Source organism: Prorops nasuta, unplaced genomic scaffold (genome assembly GCF_024137725.1).
Source record: "Prorops nasuta isolate Cenicafe-Biocafe unplaced genomic scaffold, Cenicafe_Pnas_1.2 PNAS00038, whole genome shotgun sequence".
NCBI lineage: Eukaryota > Metazoa > Arthropoda > Insecta > Hymenoptera > Bethylidae > Prorops > Prorops nasuta.
The window spans coordinates 1,284,870-1,304,596 of record NW_027116835.1 but is presented as its reverse complement, the minus strand read 5'-3'; the positions used below and the strand labels follow the sequence as shown (position 1 = coordinate 1,304,596).

The window sequence follows — 19,727 nt, the reverse complement described above, 5'->3', positions numbered from 1 at the left end:
AAAACTCAACAACCACTGTACGACTCTTGGAAGCCTTAAAAAGAATTCAAATATTTCTCTCCAAAGCAGAAAAGCCTCAAAAAAAAAAAAAAAACAATAATCCCTGTAATTTTGTCGCAAGGTCAAAGTAGATGTTTCAGGGTGAAATCCGGTGGGTGTAAATTGGATCATGCGATTAGGAGGAAGGAGTGCGTTCGAATCGTGCCTAATTGTATTATCGAAGTTCAAGGGTTGCGTTAAACGCTAGAAACCGTTTGGCGAATGAGATTCTGCGAGACCTGCGATATAAGTGGAAGAAGAAAAGTAGTGCGGGACCCGGTGGTGATAAATGGGGAGAGGAAGGAGTACTGATAAAGAGCGGAGTGTGTATTTTTGTTGGAAACGGTGTGCGTCGATTCGTCGAAGGTCGTTGTTGATTTATCGATCATCTGCAGCGAGTAGGATCAAAGATCACCGATCGACTTGACCCGAGCGAGGTTTAATCGGGAGGCCCGGATCAAGTTTAATATTGGCAAGGTCATCGACACTGCGTCACGAAACGCAGCGTGCAATTAATAAATCCTCGCACGAGTGTCAATGTCCCCTGTACTGGCCAATGTGTACACACACATATATATATATATATATATATATGTACCTGTGACTTTGTTGAAAAGAACAATCGATATACGGGCCTCCGACGAAATTTCTCTACAATAATAACAACAATTATAGAGAGACGAAGAATGATTGATGAAAAATACATGGACGAAAGGTATTATTCGTGGTGGTGGTGGTGATTGGGTGTCACTCTAATGACAGAGCGAATAATATATAGATTATTGGGAGGAACAGGAGGGGCTCTGTGCCCATCCCTCCCATTGTCAGGCTGAAAACCATTGTGTCCGCTTACGAGAAACGCGCGAACACACATGCTTCCTCCACTACGCGAGGCCGTTTCGCGTGTACAGTGCACATATATATAACGCACATACCCCCTCCCTCTTGACGTAACTATTGTCACAACTATTCGAGGCTAAGTAAAAGAGTCAAGTGACTTGACCCGTGCATCAACGAACGACTGATTCAACTGTGCCATTCGCCATTTCTTCTTCTTCTTCTACTACTGTTTATTCAAATTGAAAATTGAGAAAAAAGCAGGCAATCTTTCGGACGGACAATCGCCTGCGGGTGAATCGAGAGGAATTTGCACATCACTCGTGTAAACGGTATATATATATATATATATATATGTGTGTGTGTGTGTGTGTGTGTGTGTGTGAGAATAACTCGATACGCGATTAAAATGCATGATCCGTTCAATTATTGTTATGCCTCGGTGGCTGCGGTAACGGCGAGGGGACGAACAGAGAATTCGCGGAAAATCAGACAGATAATTAGCGGCTGCTGCCGCACTGGTGCCTGCCTGTCAGAGTGTCAGGATCACCTGGAAAGTCCGGCCGCAAAATTGCGGAAAATAGTTTCGATTATCGCCAGTCATTGCGTGGTGGACTATCGTGTCGAGTATCGGGATAGAACCGTAAATTTAAAGGGAAAAACTCTACGACTCCTGTGGGATATAAATATAATAATAAATTTTTATATAAAAAGTTTCAAAATATTATTATCCATCCATTGATTCAAGTCCATGGAAAATTATATTTCAAAGATATACCATTGAAAAAATGAATCGAGTAGGTATAGAGACACATAAGGCGAGGACGAAAATAAATAGTATATAGCCTTGAGTAGATTTCGGCTTGGGGAATTTACAGGTATAGCGATGCCTCGGTGTGTGATGTGCGATTCTAGCTGGGCCCTCCTAGTTATAACAAACGGTACATTCTGCAGTAAATACACATACATGTATACGTCACGCACACTCCAACTAACGTCTCATCCGAGAAACAGCGCAGCTTTGCATTTGTATATATATATATCGAAATCTATTGATTACTGAAAGGCCATTTATCACACAGCAATTTCGACTATTTACGCAAACGAGCCTTTGAATATCGTGAAATAAGGCTAAACGAATGATTGCAGAAGAATCAATCGCATAGGAGAGAGAAAGAGAAAAAGAAAGAGAAAGAGAAAGAGAGAGAGAGAGAGAGAGAGAGAGAGAGAGAGAGAGACAGAGAGAGTCTCATAGATCACGTCGTCCATCTTGGATAAATGAGTCAGCACTACTAGTTTGAAAGAAATATCTTCCGCGTACAAGTCTTCTTTGAAAGCAATTATCCGTCGCGTCGATAAATACGAAAACTCTCGTACGATAGTGCAGCAGCTACTATTATAGAGAGATATATATATGTATATATGCAGGGAAAGGATATTTTGTTGTCGAAGCGAGAGATAAGTGCTCGTTTGCTTAATGGAAAGTACTGCATAATCCTCCTATAGCTATATACATATATGAAATTAATCAATAGTTGAGTAAGAAACGTAGTTTTGTAAATTACTGTCGATATCCGAGAGTAAACGGAATGCGTGGAATGGAAAGTCTTTCTCGCGTAACTCGTAGGCAGATCGCCTGGCAGTAGTTACGGGCCGAATGTAGGCTGGCTGATGTAAGCAACAGGTGGGCGGTTCTACTGCGGCACCGTTCTTCCTTCTGTCCGCGTATATCCTTCCTTTTCCACTCGATCCGCTCCAGTCTGATCGAAATATCCTACTTTCTACTGTTTCGCGTCTCTCCGTTTTTATACGTGTACTCCTTCCAAAGTGTTTTAATCAGTTTACCGGGTAATTTATATCGTTTAACGATAAAACTACCGTTCACTGGTTTAACGACTCTTCTTAAATGTAAACACACGTGTGTGTCAAAAAATTCCTCGGTACGTTTAGCGTTAATAAATGGGGGATTTTGACGAAGTTGGAGCTAGGGAGAGAATTAACGAGATATTATCACAAGATAATATTTTCATCATATTTAAACACTAAATTTATTCTTTATCTTCCTGAAACAATCGCTATCTTGTTAAACTATTTTTAGATTTTCGCGATTCGAATAAATGATGATTAATTTAATCGATATTCGCTATTTTCAAACAGGTATTTACTCAGTTCATAAGGATTCCTTGATTTGATTATCGTGTACATCTTTTTGTTTAACATTGTCCAATATTTCTCTGAGTCTATAAAAATTTCTTGTATCTCGTGTAGGATTATCAGAGAATACAAAGAATTTTTCTACAAGACTAGATTAATAAATTAATACCGTAATTAAATCTCCGATAAGAAGATGGAAGGTGAAACTTGTGACGAAGCATTGACGCGAGATTTTTTCTATAGGAATTTTGGAGGCTAATGTCATCGAAGGACGACAGCCTACCCGAAACACAAAGTCGAGCCAAGCTAAGAAACGATTCGCTTCTAGCAGCATATTCAAAGCACGACTATTCATCTCCGAGAGAAAGCCGCGAATCTCCGATCGCGTTCAATAGAGGACACTTTGGGTGGTGCTTTGAGATATTATGGTAAAAAAAAGAAGAAGAACCTTTTAATTCCGTGACTAAAAATATCCTATTTCATCCGTCGTCCTTGGAAATTTTAGAAAGACACAACTTGTCTGTTAGCACTGAACGCCGAATCCCTCGTGTTTCCTTTTTACCACGCGAGACGAACGTCATACTCTATTCAAAAGAATCCAATTATAGCTGACTAAAATAAAACCTCGTCAAGTGTCACGAAGAACTAGGTTCTCGAAGGCAGGCTCGTTGCTCTTCGCGAAGAAAAAGCTCCTAAAATTATCCGCCCCTTCGAGACGGATTTCCTTCTCGGTTGCTGGGAGAGGTTTGGAGATGGGGGGGGGGGGGTAGCGTAAAGTCTGTCAAGTCCGACGAGTAACGTCCGTTTCCACTGAACGGCGCGGCGAAAATGGTATAGCGTGTACCGTTCATGTAGACGTGGTGCTGTCTCCATAGGTGTTGGTACTGGGTCCACCTGGAGCTGGTACTGTCATCGTGGATCGGAGGTAAGGGTGTGTGGACCTGATGACCGTGGGACGCAGGGGTCAACGGTGGTGGTGGTTGTTGTTGTTGTTGTTGTTGGTGCGCCGGGGAAACAACGGCGATGTGTTGGTGTCCCGGAGGACCATTGTTGGGACCTTGGTGCTGTTGCTGAGGAGGAGGTGGGGCTTGCTGGGGGTGATGTGCTTGGTGCAGCACCCCTGGGAGCGGTGGAGGCGCCAATTGCTGGTACTCCATTGCGCAACTCATTCGTCAGGCTCGCCGAAAAGGCATTTAAAGGCTTCTTGACCTCGGTTCGAATTTTCTTATCTCACTTCACTCTCTCTCTCTCTCTCTCTCTCTCTCTCCCGCTCTTTCTGTTCGATTCTCAAAGTCACGTGATTCCAACTTCCTCTCACTTCGTCCTCCGAGGCTTCCGGCGCCTTCGAAGAACAACCTTAACCCGCGTAAACACCCACGCGGAAAAATACAAAGTTCCCCCCTCCCCCCTACTGTGTATAAAACTGAAGGAAACACGTTTATCGCACACAGCCACCGGTTCTTCACGAGAGAATCTCGAGGATTTTAGAAAAGTACAGTTGAGAAGAGATGTCGCGTAAAGAGTGAGGAGGAGCACGTGGTCGATGAATCGGGTTCTTGGAAAAGGGGCTTTTCACCGGTACCTCGTTGCACTTTGACTATCTACTGGACGGAGTTTCGGAGATTGATATATCCAAGTGGGGAAACGAAGGGTCCGGAAGGGAGGTTTAAGGGGGGGTGGTGGGGTAGGTTGGACCAAGAGGGAAGGCGCGTGCTACTCTGTTCGCTGTGGAAAGGACACTGGGGGGCTCGTTGGCGAAGCGTATCCTGTCGAATGAGGATGAAAACACAGGATGGGGCAGGAGGCTAGCGTGCGTGCGCGCGCGTGCAGCTGCCACGGGCGGTCGTCGTGCGGCGACTGTCAAAATCGGCGGAGGCGCTCCGCTCCGCGGCGTCTGGCGGCCGAGCGCCGATTGGACGACGCCTGCCGGAAGCGTAAGCGCGATTGGTCGTCTCCCCACCCGCTCGAAAGCTCGCCGAGTGGGGGCAGCGGTGTAGTATGTACCAGCCTCGACGGAGAAAACTATATGTATACTGAGAGTGAGCGAGGAGCGAGGGGGGAGGGGGAGACTGATAAACCGTCGGCGAAGGTCCGAGACGAGGAAGTGGGGCTGGTGGGGGTCGAGGGAGAGCTGATACACACGATGGATAGATAAATAGAAAGACTCGCTGTGCAAGCAACAAAGATGCAACGTTCGCTATTGGTACGGATGAAAGAGAAAGGACGAGTACGAGACGCATGGATAAACGGAAACGCGCACTTCAAACGAATCTTCTTCTGGTCTCTGTGTGGTTGCTACCCTCGTTCTGGAGAACGGACGACCGATAAACGCCTTGGTAGATTTCGGTGAACTTGGCTTCAAGAAAATTTTTTCATCATTTTTTTTATCACTTTTCTCTTTGATTTCTTTCAGCGCAATTTTTCAACGGTGAATCAGGAATCGTGGCTCTTCTTGATGCAGAGTTGACTTTCTTCGGTACACGGTGCGTTTAATAAATTCGTGATCGAGGAAGTTGAGAGAATTTTCCAGTTTCAAAGTTGAAGCTTCTTAGTTTTTTTTTTTTATAAGTTATGTTAATGAAATATCATTTTTTAATAGTTTTACTCCATCGAAGGGTAAGGAGATTGCTCGATGTAGATCAGCGATGATTGCGATTGTATTTGCAAAGAAGATAATTGCTAGTTGAAACATTCGAATGGAAGATTCCCAATACCAAGTAAAATTGAATTGTGGAACAGGACCAAGACGGATATGAAGTATAAACGAGAAAAGAAAGGAAGCCATTTAAATTTCGAGCGTCCTTGAGAAACAGACAGGATAACTGCGATGACCGATCGTCGAGACAGCTTTGGAATGAAATATTTATGCAAGGTTAAAGAAAAATAGTGGAAAGTTGAAAATTCGAGGGAAAATTTGAAGGAAAGATTCTTAATAAAAAGACCAAACGAACTACGAATAAACGGGAGAAAAAGTGGCAGGATAAAAAGTATATAGGAGACAAAGAAAGAAATAGGTTGAAATTTGGAGCGTCCTTGAGGAAGAGAGAGGATAACTGCGGTGGCCGAGAGATGGACAGGCCAGCGGAGACTGTTCGGAGTAGAATAACGAGTGGTAAGAAAGCAAGCGCGTGTCCTGGTTCCGACGGAGCGACCTACTTCCTGGTGCGTGGTCGAACGAGCGATACGTGAAATTAGCGGTGACGCTGGTTCTCCGGTAAAATCGAAAGTGGTGAAATGCTCTCTGTACTACTAGAAGAGAGAGTGGGGATCGAGTCATAGCCAGGAAGAAGGTCTGAGAAATAAATGCGCGATCGAGAGCGCGCGCGCACCACACGCACCAACTCACACAAGCACTCGTCTTGTTTACCGTTGATGTAATTGCCAGCGCCGTTATTACGACGGAGCGTAATACCAATGAATTCGCCCCACTGCGACCAATCGAGCCTTTGCCTTTCCGCAAACAAAAACCTCCTGCGCGCGCGCGCGCGCGTATTTAACAAATAATCTCTTTGATAATTTCTTCGTACACGCAACAATGGGGACGATCCTAAAGGAAAAGGATAAAAGGAGGAGCCTCTGCATGTTACATACTTTTAAGCGAGATTCCATTTCCTCGTTATACGTGATTTAATTTCAGCACGAGGCTGCTTATATTACGAGCGAGCAGTGACCCATTTCCTGTCTGGCGGTTTCGCACGAAAATCTTGTCTTTGAAGAGTTCCGATAGAAACTGGAACACGAAAGCCTAACTTGTGTGCCAGACGTTTAGAAAGCCAAACAGAAAAATCTTCGCGAAGAACCTGCTGACCTCGGGTACCAGTCGATCCTTTATTAGAATTCAGCCAGGGCATAGCTCGTCCTGGTTCCCGATAGCTCCTTGTGAACATTTTAACCTTCGTATAATATCTCTTGGATTGTAAAGAGTGACGCTATAGTTTTTATCGCGATTCAAAATGATTGTCTCAAGTTTTTCTATATGATAAGCTTTTAATTTGGTTCAAGGTAATTTAATGGAGGGCTGTAATGATTTACAAGAGTGGCACGAAAATTTGTAATAAAAAGGGGATGAAGAAGCGTAATGATGATGCACGAGGCAAAAGAAGGGAAGTGGAAGAAAGGTGAGAGAGGCTGAGGAAGAGATAATGTTGAAAAAAAATAATAATAAAGAAGGATGAGGGTTGAGGATTGGGAAGCGGACGGAGATAACTCTCTCTGGAGGAGAGGAGAGGGCCCTGAATCACCGAAACCGGTCCTTCGGCCCGCTGCGAACGCGGAAACCGTCGTCGTCGACAACGCGAGTCACGAAAGCATTCCTTTCTCTTCTTTTCCCTTCCTTCTCTACGTCTCCTACTTTTCTTGCAAACCGCCTACTACCTATACGTCTTCCGCGACCACTTTCTTCTTCCGCCCTCGTCACGACCACGCTCTCCTATATATCTATAGTAAAATATATATACTGTATCGATTCTCTTACATTTCTACACTTTTTCAGCGTCCGTTTCTTTCATCCCCCGATAAGCTTCCACTCTTTTCATCAATTTACCCACTGATCGAAGGAAGAACCTGTCAATACGGGTATATACTCGTAGCTTTTTTCAGATAAACTTGAAAAGACTGCTGAGAATTATCATTAGGCCAAAGTCCAAGTGAGTAATTTTTAGGAATTCCTAGCAACCTGTCGCTTCTTCGTTCCCTTCTTTCGTTAAAAATTAAACACGCAGAATTTCAGGTACCATATACCCTTCGATTCTCTCGCCTATAAGGAATTAATCACGAATGTAGATGTTTTATGGATCTTTGATTATAGGAAAATTAATCACCATTTGCCTTCGGTTACGAGTGAAAATTTAATTAAGCAATTTATCGCATATACATTTGTTCGAGTGGAAATGCGGAGTCATTAAATGGGAAGGAAAGATTAGTTTTTATACGTTGATGGGAAAAGCAGAATTTTCAGTAGTTTCTCGAGTGGGGAAAGGGATATGGTTTGATTGGTCGGAGGGGGATGGGAATAATAAGTGGCTATTGGAGTGTTCTTCAATTTTTTCTGTGGTTCCCGCGAAAAAAGGAGGTCGAGGGCCGTGTGGCTAACTGAGAAGGGGGGAGCATTTCTCTTGGCCGGAGAAAGTGCGCCGCCGAAAGTTGTCGTTTTCACGTCTGGTCCCGGTCCCGCTGGAACGACCGGTTCTTGCCCAATGCGAGCCGATCTTGCCAAATCTCGGCACGCCATCTCCGCTTTTTCGTAAGGTCCCCGTGACTCTTTACTCGTCGAGCCACAAGAACCATTTCGACTCAAGCCGTAAGAAGCTTCGATATATACTTCGTCACTATCTTTTCCTCCGTTTCTCTCCAAATTTTCTTCCTCCTCTTTCTGCAGCCATAGCATCCTGCATTATTACACTCTCCACGATTCTTTAATGTCGAAAACTCAGCTGTGTATTTCTCTGTTTAACAACAATTATAATAATACTTCAACGATTCTCGTTACAACAAAACGCCTTTCCGAGTAAAAAAGATAAGTAAAATTGTACGTTCGTGTGGCCTGGGTTAAAAAAATTTAATAAAAAAATTATTCTTAAAAATTCGATTCTTCCAAAACTGTTCAAGTCCAAGCACTCAGAGGTTATCGAGCTTCGATTTGCCGTAACCCAGAGTGATGTGGGAACAGAAAGAGAGTCTCCACTACCTCTAAGAGTTCGGGTCTCGCTAATACTTCCTCAAGATAATCCAACGTAAGCGGACACGTGTTGGAAATCGATGGGTATCGACTTCCGGGCACATTTTTAGCTATCAAAACTTTACACATACAACAGCTACCATTATAAAGCACCTATGTTAAATCGCAAAATTGCATTCAGAGTGAAATTAGAGTAGGAAGAGCACGTACAAAACTAGTAAAAGTAAATTGCGTATGATCGATTTTCCTGCATGATAATTAAATGACAAAAATACGTAAAAGCCTCGAAAAAAAAAACCTCAACTTCCACGCATAATCCACGTCCCAGCTACTTTAATTGAATTCACATATATATAATATACATACACACATGTTTATTGTACGATAGAAAGTCAAGCCTGATCCATTACAACGCCTTAAATCGCAACTGAAAATTATCGCTTATAAATACATCGATTAACGCCGCGCGTTTTGCTTCGAGTTAAAATAAAAATACCAAATTTATATCGTTGTATTACCTACATATATATATATATATATATGTATATTATCAATATGATACAAACGCGGAAACGAGGTGGAAAAGAAATTAGATCAACGACTTTAGAAATCGAGCGTGTTTCACGTATACAGTAACTGCGCGTAAATGAATAAGTGTGAGTTATTTTTTTGTACGAGCGATTTGATTATAGAGAAATAATTAATGGGTCGTGATTTATCGAGCTATAGCTTCATCGCTTTACGGGATCCGGTAATTATTGAATCGCCCCCTGTGTGGTGTACCAGAGATCTCCATCATCGTTCAAGAGCTTCGCGTACGTTGCAGAACGATATAGAAGAGCTGAAAAGCGAGCGAGCGAGCAAAATGTAAACGAATCGTGTCATTGGCGATGAGAAGACACGAGTCGTTTTTATGTAAACGGCGCGAGGCAGGCGCAGCTCGCTGCCAACATCTGTCCGTCAGCTGTTAATTGCTCAGCTCGATCAAAAGGGCCGAGCTCACCTTTGAAGAATCGCAAACTCGCCGAATTTCATTGCAATGCGATCGTAAACAACGTAATTACAAGCTGACGTCGCGCCTCGTGCCAAACACTGCAAACTTTCCTATTTACGTCGGATATTCTCTTATTTATTATTATGTGCACGAAAATTCTCATCTTTTCGCACAAACTCGTTTCTTCTTCTGCAAATTTATATCGGATTTTATTTGTTCTATTTGTTATTTAATTTGTGCGAAACTAGTTCTCTGTTCTTTTAATTAGCGAAGACTCTTTGAGGCAAACGTTTGGAGAACGTTGTCGAGTTTCGTGGCTCGTTCTCACGTGGGTTACAAACTAGAGTTTTGGATTACAGATATGTGTGTGTGTGTGTGTGTGTGTACAAGAAGTGCACGACGCGTGATCAAAGATTGCATAATTAACACCATCGCATCCGGGTTATGTAATTTTTCGGCATTTAAACGGCAGCACGCTTGCTTATTAAACTTAATTTGCATATTTGACGGCGGGTCATTAAACTTTACGAGACTGATTCAATACACTTCAATTGCTTTTTTAACCAAACTCTGAAATATACTTGTCAAAAGTCCAGCGATATTCGACATTGCTTCCGTCGAGTTATGTAGTACGTAGTTTGTTTATTATGCTAGCGGCTCGTATATAGGTTTGGATGCGTGGTTTGGAGAAACCTCGAAAACCGGTAAAAAGTGAAATTCTGTAATGTGCTGTGTAGGAATTAATATATAGAAATATATAAATCTTCGGTCAATTTTTGGTGAGACGAGAGAAGCAAATTAGAATTTTGTATAGGAGCGTAAGAAATTTGTGTAAAGACTAACTGATCGATTAACCGATAAAACGAGTTTGAATATAGATCATTGATTCCCTTGTATCAGGGTCATCCTCGTAACTGAAACTCGATAGATTTTCTCCAGACTAGCTGTTTCCACAAACTTTTTTTTCAATTTACAATTTTTTCCCCGCCGTATTTCTCATTCAGACGAGAAATACACAAATTTGAGATTTACACGAATTTAAGAAATTTTCTGTAAAAATGGTACTGATCGATTAAAAACGAATTTCAAAATCAATAATCTATTTTTTACGTCAGTCTTTATAACTGAACTCGAGCAGACGTTCTCTAAACTTCTATTTCCCTTAAAATTTTTCCTAATTTACAATCACGACTAATTACCTCGCAGTATTTCTCACGGTACTATACGGTGGGACAAAATTTATAAGGCCCATTAAAGAGCCTAAAGTTTCATTAATTTAGTTACATCCAAAAACATTTACGCTGACTTTCTCTCTCTCGCTCTCTCGTAAACATCCGCTTTTACTTTTCACTAATTTATCACTAACAATAAATAGCCAGATATCTTGAAGGATGGTAAGGAGTAGGAGGGGGGAGGGGGGAGGGGTAGGAGTTGTCGTTATTTATTAGTTTAAGGAGAATGAAATTGACGAGTCGGCTGAATAAATTGAAAAGAGTTTTAATAGATGGTGAGGTTGCAGCGGAGACGCTTTTAACACTACTATAATGCAACCCTGCAATTTCTCTTATCACTTTCAGGTAGCCCTAATCTGAGTGCACGAACGTGTACTATAAATGTATTTTATTGCGCGTGGAAGAGGTGCAAGGTCTGTGGGATTGCAGAGGCGAGAATGGATAGAGATAAAGCGGGAGACTTAAATCTCTTTTCGTCAGGCTGAGGTCAAAGGTCACTATCGCTAAAGAGACTCGCACCGAGGAACAAAGGACGTACCATAAATTCAGCACTGTCCAAATGAGAGGGAGAAAGAGAGAGAGAGAGAGAGGGAGAGATCTCGAATAATTAGATTCTTAAAGAGAATTTAGGTACACAACCCCGCGAGGAGCTTGAAATATTTACGTAACGAGTTCTGAAAGGATGATACGTGTGGATATAAAAGGGAGGATAAAATTTCGCTCAATTGTTTCGCGGATAAATATGATTTCGTAATATATCTGGCTGAACGAATTTCTTCCCTTTTAATCACACGCTCGAGCAGACGTGACTAGACTATTGTTGACTCGCAGATTGGCCAGACTAATAAGTAGGGGAGAGGGATGTCTGACTGCTGTCGGTTACACGATTAAAACAGGTCCCTGTACGAAAGAGCCGGACAAAAACCCTGTTGTTTGCCCCCCGAGCCATTGTTACCGACGTTCCAGGACTGAAATGTTTGCGAAGCCTCGGCTGCTACCGACAAGGCACAACCTTGCCAAAGATATTTCACCATCATAGTCCCATATGAGCCACATAATCTATAACTTCATCATCGTCGATTCTTCCAACATTAAATAAATACGATCGAGGAACGATCCTACAATCGAATGTAGTTTTTCTTTCAAAGACAAAATCAAAATTACTGTTATATTATATTCACTTATTATTCCTGTATGTTAAACTAATAATCCCATAAACTCATCGTTGATTCTCTCTCTAATAAATTTCTATCATAAAACGCGTGTTACGTGCGACTCCAACGATCAAACATAATGCTTCTATTAAAATAAAGTTAGGATTAGTGATATATTATTTATTCATCGTGTTAATCTCTCGAGGTCTTTGGCAGCTAAAAAACGGACGGTTCAGGCATGACAAGATAGTATATGTAAGTTGTTGGGGAAGGAGGGGAGGGGGGTGGGGCTTTTAATAAGCTTTTACGAGACTCGAGTTTTGCGCAGTTTTCCCGTGTCCCCTGGCGCAGCACATGACAAGACAAGCCACAGTGTGGAGCCCCCTTTGCCCCCCTCCACGTTGCGTCTCATCGAGCCACGCGAAACTTGAGACTCGCCTTGTCAACCGCACGGGTTTATCCTTCCATGACGCCCAGCACAGCCGCAACTCGATAAAATCCTATACAACCAGATACTTTCAGTAGGTAAAAATCTCACCCCCCCCCCCCTCCCTCTCCCTGGCAATAAAATTTACCCAGATTCCCAGCGAGACTCTCCTATTCTTTACACTCGTGCCTAATTATGAATAATAATAATAATCTCCACGACGAAGCGGCTAATCGTTTTTTCTTTATCCTCGCAACGAATCGACACATAATAATAATATATAGAAGCTTTGGCTCGCGACGAGCCGTTCGCGCGGCTGTACTCTCCGGTGGTTATCGTAACGTGAGCAGGTATGAAGACACGACAGGACGTGACGTCACAAGGACGCGGAGCGTTCACCAGTCCCGCGTTCCCCGCGGAAAATATCGCACATCCACCATCTCTCCGTGCGTGTTTCTCTTGTTGTTCCACGCGCGTTTCTACACCCACACCTCTCTCTCTCTCTCTCTCTCTCTCTCTCTCTCTCTCTTTCTCACTCTGTATATTACACGCGCGTGTGTGTGTAGGTGGGTGGTTACACCGACTATGACTCGCTCGACATGTCGACTCGTACACTTGGCACAAATACTAATCGTGTCAACGCGAAATAGCCTTTGTAAACTCGGTAATTACGACAATACCAACGTATCTGTCCCGAAAAACACATGCATTAGCCACACACTGTTGCCTTCCCATTCACCAGTCCTTCACTTACCTTTAACGAGTTAACGAGTACCTAAATCACCAATTTCCAACCATATTTTTACACGATTTAAGAAATTCTTCAGTATTTGTTTGACGATAAGAGTGAAAATTTTCTTTCGTTTCATTTAATTTTTTATAACCTTTCTCGTGTGCCATGCAACGCATCACTTACCTTGTAATCACACTTATTCGATTATGATTATTTTATATGTGAAATTTATCGCTAAATCTACAGACTATACGATAATAACTTTCCATATCTTGCATGCAGGAACTTAAGTTATTTCGTGAATGAAAGTCAATTGATTTCCAGAATTAATGCCAATGTCTAACATGCGTGACTTTTGACTCGTTGGATTTAAAAATAAAATCTTAGGACGCAGCTTTGCGTTTCTTTGTTTCTTTTTCTTTTTTTGTTTGGAGGGATTTATTTCTTTTTTCGAAAAATATCCTCCGTTTGGATTTAGAAAGCGTCGTCAAGTTTACCTCCATTAATTTGATAAATGGCTAATTACAGATTTGTTCAGTGATGCACGAGACTATCCTTAATTAATAACTCGGTAATTAAAAAATGAACGATGAAAACGCACGTACGGCATTAATGGCAACGTTACCTAATAACGTTGCCCGTTCTTCGGCACGAATCAATTGGTACGCAGAGTCCAGAATAGAATAGCATATAAAGAATCGAAGAAGGGAAGTGTGAAAAATTCTAAACGTTTTACACTTATCTCAATCGCGACTATTCTCACTATCGTTTTATCCCCATGAAGCGAGCGTGCAGTGTTTCCTTCATTAAAATGCTGATTGGTCGGTCTTACGATGGAAACTCGTCGGAAAGTTATTAATGAAAACTGGAAAATCTGGAATAAATTTGCTGGAAAATGTCGAGTCGATTTTGGCGTAGAAAAAAAGTAATAAGAGACGATGAATCTAAGATGGGATCTAAAAATATTATCGCGTTGGATTATCGTGGAATATTGAAAGCTACGTGGAAGCTAGACGGGATTAACCGCAACTATGCAAACGATCGACACGATCGATGTGATACTCTTAAATAATCGTGCTTCTAACTAATGAATAATTCTATAGCTCTATCCTGTATGCATCGCTATATGATAATTATAAATCGAAGCTTTGCTATTATAATAAAATTAAAGGTGTATAATTAGCTGCTTGAATTTGTTGCATTAATCAGAGATCTGTGCTATTACAGGTGCGAGTTGGGTCTAACTAAGGCTATCGTGATATCAGCTGAGCGAGTGTCCAAGATCGTATCGCCACGAAAATCAGCATCCGGCCACTGAGAATAAAGACTCCGGGATTTTATCTCCTTTCCTAGTCGTCTAAACTTTAATGCATAATTAATAAAGCGTCGAGCTTTCGTGTCGATATAGCACACACATACGCGCTATCACATAGGTGGTATACTGAGATAAGGAAGCTTGGGTTATCAAACCAATTCAATTGGAAAAAGGTGTAATATATAAAAAATATAAGAGTGTATTTACATGTAGAGGAATAAAACTCTAAAACCGAAATACGTAGCATGCAAGAGATCGTCCCATGGTCGTTGGAGAGAGGGATTATAGTGTCCTCGAGAGAGTTGGTTAAGAGAAAAATTGTAATACCTGTAAGAGGAAGGGGGAGGGGGGGAGCTAGGAGATAGAGCTGGGTGCAAAACAAAAAAAAAAAGAAATGAAAGGCCGGTGGTCACTTACCCTTGAGAGAGGACGTTATCATGGGGTCACCTGAAAACGATACAACTTACAGTATTTCGTGATCTTCATGGGTGAAATCAGAGAAATCGACTTGATCAGTCGCGCTACGTCGAATATAATAGGGATTGATGAGAAGGAGAGGGAGAGATAAAAGATAGATAATGAGACAAATAGAGCAGTGACCAGTTAGTACAGCGGTATTATAACTATTTAATTTTCTTTTTTTTTTATCAAATATCAACCGATCTCTTTGCTCTGATAAAAGTTCATTTATATACCAGCATTATCCGTTCTTTCTTCTTTCACTCGTCAATCGTATATCATCACACACATATATATATATATATATATATATATATATATGTAATTAAAGATAAATAATACACTACATTTATATATATATATATATATATATATAAGCAGTTAAATATCTAGTAATAGAATCGACCAGTGTCTCAATTTGATTAATGTCAACTCGAAATACAGCTGGCGAATGTTGGCGCATAAGCATACTTGATATTTAACGCTCGCTAACAGCAATAAACGTTCTGGCGCTCTCATAAATAAATCTCTAACCACGTGAGCTACGCGATGCTTATACGCAGTACATATACCTAGCTTTATCTCTCAACACTAATTTTCGACAACCTTTCTCCGCAACTTACATATATGCATATTCGGTTGATTCGTTTGGAGGGAAAAAGAAAAGCAGGTAAAATTTCTAGTGAAATTTCTGGCTCAGCTGTGGGTCGATCTCGTCGATGCGTGGGCTCGCTTGGGCCGGGCCCGGGGTCAGAGGTCATCGCAGAAAATACTTCGGCTTAGCGCGTATACAAAGCACAAGTGGGAGTCTGCGTGTGTTCTCCAAAGAAGCGTCCCAGAGTACGGTCAGACTCTATTGCGATACTCGCAAATAATTCGAGAGAAAGAAAACATTGAGGTAGAAATAATTGACGAATTATTTTTAATCGCCAAAAGAATACATACATATAATTATTTATCATAGCGGCTACTCGCGCATTCAACACAACCATCATCTTGGACATACAACTGAAATGTGCCTGCAATCCAACCTACGGCAAATAAGTTGGAATAATTTTCGAGAGAAAATTTGAAAAAGAGCAGTATTTAATTTACGTAGACAGTTTTTATAACTGTCTATTTTTTTAACTTTCGACACTCTTGCGTCATTCGGCGATATAAATTAATGGCGTTATAGTGAAAAGAAAAAAAGTTGAGAGCAGCTTTGCAGGTATATCGGGAAATAAAGCGTTTCGCTCGAATGGAAAACTGTTTTGCGCATTGCGGGATCAGGCTAGAATCCTCCGCGCGTTTCCATCAAGGACAAAGTGGTCGGAGGCGTTCCATCTCGCTGCCGAGGATAATGCCAGGATAACGCGCTTGTTTATTTCTAAGCAGCGGCACAGGATGTACCCCTATCCCCTCGCGCAACCGCCCCCACCTCTCCGCCACTCGCGTTTCTTCTTCTCCATCGTGACACGTTTTACAATCACTTTTATGACGTCCTTTTTTCCCCAGATTTTTTATCTCCCTCAATGCTACCGGTTAATTATCCTAAACTATATCCAAGAATATGTCTCGATGTTTTTCCCAAGCGATACCTCTGCCACTCTTTTTACAACGGCTGAATCATTTCGTTATGACGTATTATACATATATATATATATATATATACATGTTCCAAGAAAAGCCTCGATTGGAAGGAGCGAGAGGACGAAGAGAGCTTTCGACGATTAGATACGATTGTCTTGTAGGGACGCCACTGAAAAATGATGGACGCCTTTGTTTATTCTCGCGCGCTCGGACCTCGTCTCGAGTTTCCATCGGACGGAAAATAACGCTGTCCGAGACAATTTATCCCGAATATCCGCAGGGAATCTATTCGCACCCTGAGCAAACTCCATTCCGATGGAATGTGAAATTTATGCGCATATACAGCCTCGGTCATCCGCTAATGCGTCTTTCTCCGGAACGTTGCTGAGACAAAGATACAGGATGATTATACGGATTACGGGCTTTGGGATAGAATTCTTTGCTGAAAATTGATAGTTTTCCTCAATTTTCCATCGGTGACCAAAGATTATTGTGGTAATCGTCCCTGTGACACTGATGGGATGAGATAATTAAATTTTCCAAAGGAATTCTTTGATATTTGTGGGTGTGTATATGTAATGTATAGAGAGAGAGAGAGAGAGAGAGAGAGAGAGAGAGAGAGGACTGTGAGATTTGGGAAATTGGATGAAGGGAATTATAGTGAACGACGTATTAGAGTAGCGGATGCAATTTTTCCAAAGAGGCTCGCGTTGCGTAACTGGTCGCGTGCATGTCGTCGAAGAAGAGACGAGTCCACCCTGTCGCGTCTTGTGCAAAACACGTACCACGCGACTGCCACGATGAATTATACATGAAATCTGTTGCTTCGATTTGGAAAAGCGCGAGCTGAAAGCTCTGCAACTAAATTCCCGAGAAAACCTTTTCGATATCGCCATAAAGTCTCTGCACAGGCCAAAATTATATACATGCACAAAGATATACATGCACAATTTAATCTGGTAAAAACGATTGTTTCAATGGGGGATCGTGAATAAAGTTCATTTTTTCTGATGGTTAGATTAAATTGATTATCGTGACCGAACGATTTATTTTTCATTGCTCTTATTTATACGGAGAGGAGAATGATGATTCTCTCGAGGGTATAGAGAGGCATTATAATCACAGGACAATTCTTGTATTAATCCTGTCCGAAGGATCTCAGGAAGCATTTGGTGATTGACGTCGCGTGACGATCGTCCATTTGCGTAACTAACCGGGATATCTATATAGCTATATAATTCTCTGTCCTTTTTTATCCTCTGCACACACGCACACACACACATGATCCGTTAAATATATATATATATATATACACCAAAGAGACGATCGAATGCAAATATAGTGGACGAATATCGGAGAGAAGAGCGAGCGAATGGGAAAGTAGGTCGCAGGGCGTTTATCTTATCAGACAGATAAGTCAAATTGTTGCATATCGACGAGAAAATTCGACTTTTACTTGTATATGGCCTACCGTGATATCGTAAGTAATAATCTTGGAGTTTTTTGAGGTTGGAAGAAGGAGGATTGCTGTGTTATATTGAAGCGTGGAGAGGGTGCAGGGGGTGGAGGCGGAAGTACCTGAAGCATCGTAAGGAGCCAGTCTGCGGGGTGGTGGTTGAGTCCTGAGGGAGTGGAATTGCTGCTGTTGGTGCAACGAGGGTTGTTGGGCGGGCTGCAACTGCATTTGATGCTGCTGGGAGGTGGGGGTGGCGTAGTGGTTGGCGTTGGAGTTTCCGGAGGACGCCGAGGGCGGTGGGGCCGGTGGGGCCGGTGGAGCCGGTGGTTGTTGCTGGTATTGGTGTCCCTGCTGGTACTGGTGAGTATTGTGATGATGGTGGTAGGAGTGGGGGTGGCCGTACGGGGGGACACCAGGTGTAATACTGTTGCCAGGAGGTGGCTGCCTCCACACCTGACATCCCCTCCCCCTCCTCGCTACCCATGCGAGGCCACCACCGTGGATCCGTCTTTGTCCTTCCCTCCAGATTCTCAAAAATCTTCCCTTCGACCTCCACGAATCCTCTATTTCCCTCTCTACTCACTCCTCCCACCTTATCACCCCATTTACACCCCTCCTCTCCTTCGATTTTTTATCTCCAAAATCAACTCCCTCTCGCACAACGCGTCTTCTAAGAAATATCCTCTTATTCGCTAAAAGTATCAGCCTATATTCACCGTTCCACACTCGAGCGCAGCTCTCTCACACTTTTTTACATTTCCGATCAAACTTCCCACTATATCACTCGCGAATGTATTTCGCTCGCAAATCGGTAGGCTCGTTAGTCGAGGAAACCTTTGGAGTTGGATGTGACAAATTTCCAGCTGCCGGGATATAAAGGAAGGTTGATTTTGCTACTCTCAATAGTTTTCCAGATTGCTTTCAATGGATATACGATATTTTCTTAAAGGCAATAAATTTTTCGCAAATACCTGCGTTTGAGTTTAATCTTGAATCGTTGAAATTTACACTTGAGATATTTTCATTTCGTCTTACAACCCAGATTAATATAAGCTAAGCGAAAAGTAAAACGTTAGCTAGAATTTTCTCAAGTTAACACTGAATAACGAGAGAATCTAATTTTTAATAAATTTGAATTTTTTTAATGCACAAGATTGGAGAAAGAATCGAGAGTAATTAAATACTGCATAGAAACAATTATATCATAACTATATAGTAGACTCGTTAATGTTAAGACTGTATACAGATACCTATCTAAATATCGCATCGAGTCCTCAAGGACTTTACTCTGACACACACACACACATATATATATATATATATATATATGAATTATGATCTCGTAAAAAATTGCCTAAGAATGCTTCGCAACGGTTAATGTCTCGAGGTCTTCCTTGCCCACACCCAATATCGGGAAACCGCGTGTGTCTCTCGGTGGAGAGATTTTCGTTGGACAACAACGATACGGTAATAACAATAATGCTGCCACTCTTTAGCAGCTTATTTTATTAGCTTTCAGTTCCAGCTTCTTGGAAGACCGATAGAGAAAGAGGGAGTGACTTAAGGAAGCATCTATTCTCCCATTTGCATAACTAATGGTATCGAGCGTCTCCCGCGACTTTTTGATTGATTGTTTCTCGTGAAAAAAATTTGCTTTCACTTCCAGCCGCTTGGAACT

General features: G+C 41.9%; 1 protein-coding gene across 1 annotated transcript in view; it reads right to left on the bottom strand.

The window, feature by feature from the left end:
* Window positions 1-18,617, bottom strand: part of Pdp1 (PAR-domain protein 1) — a 53,076-nt gene extending 34,459 nt beyond the window's left edge. Inside the window, 3 exon segments of the mRNA XM_066744226.1 lie at window positions 14,980-15,009; window positions 18,172-18,457; window positions 18,459-18,617. Of these exon segments, the coding sequence (XP_066600323.1) occupies window positions 14,980-15,009; window positions 18,172-18,457; window positions 18,459-18,533 (391 nt within the window). The 5' untranslated portion in view covers window positions 18,534-18,617.
* Window positions 18,618-19,727: the final 1,110 nt, after the last annotated feature.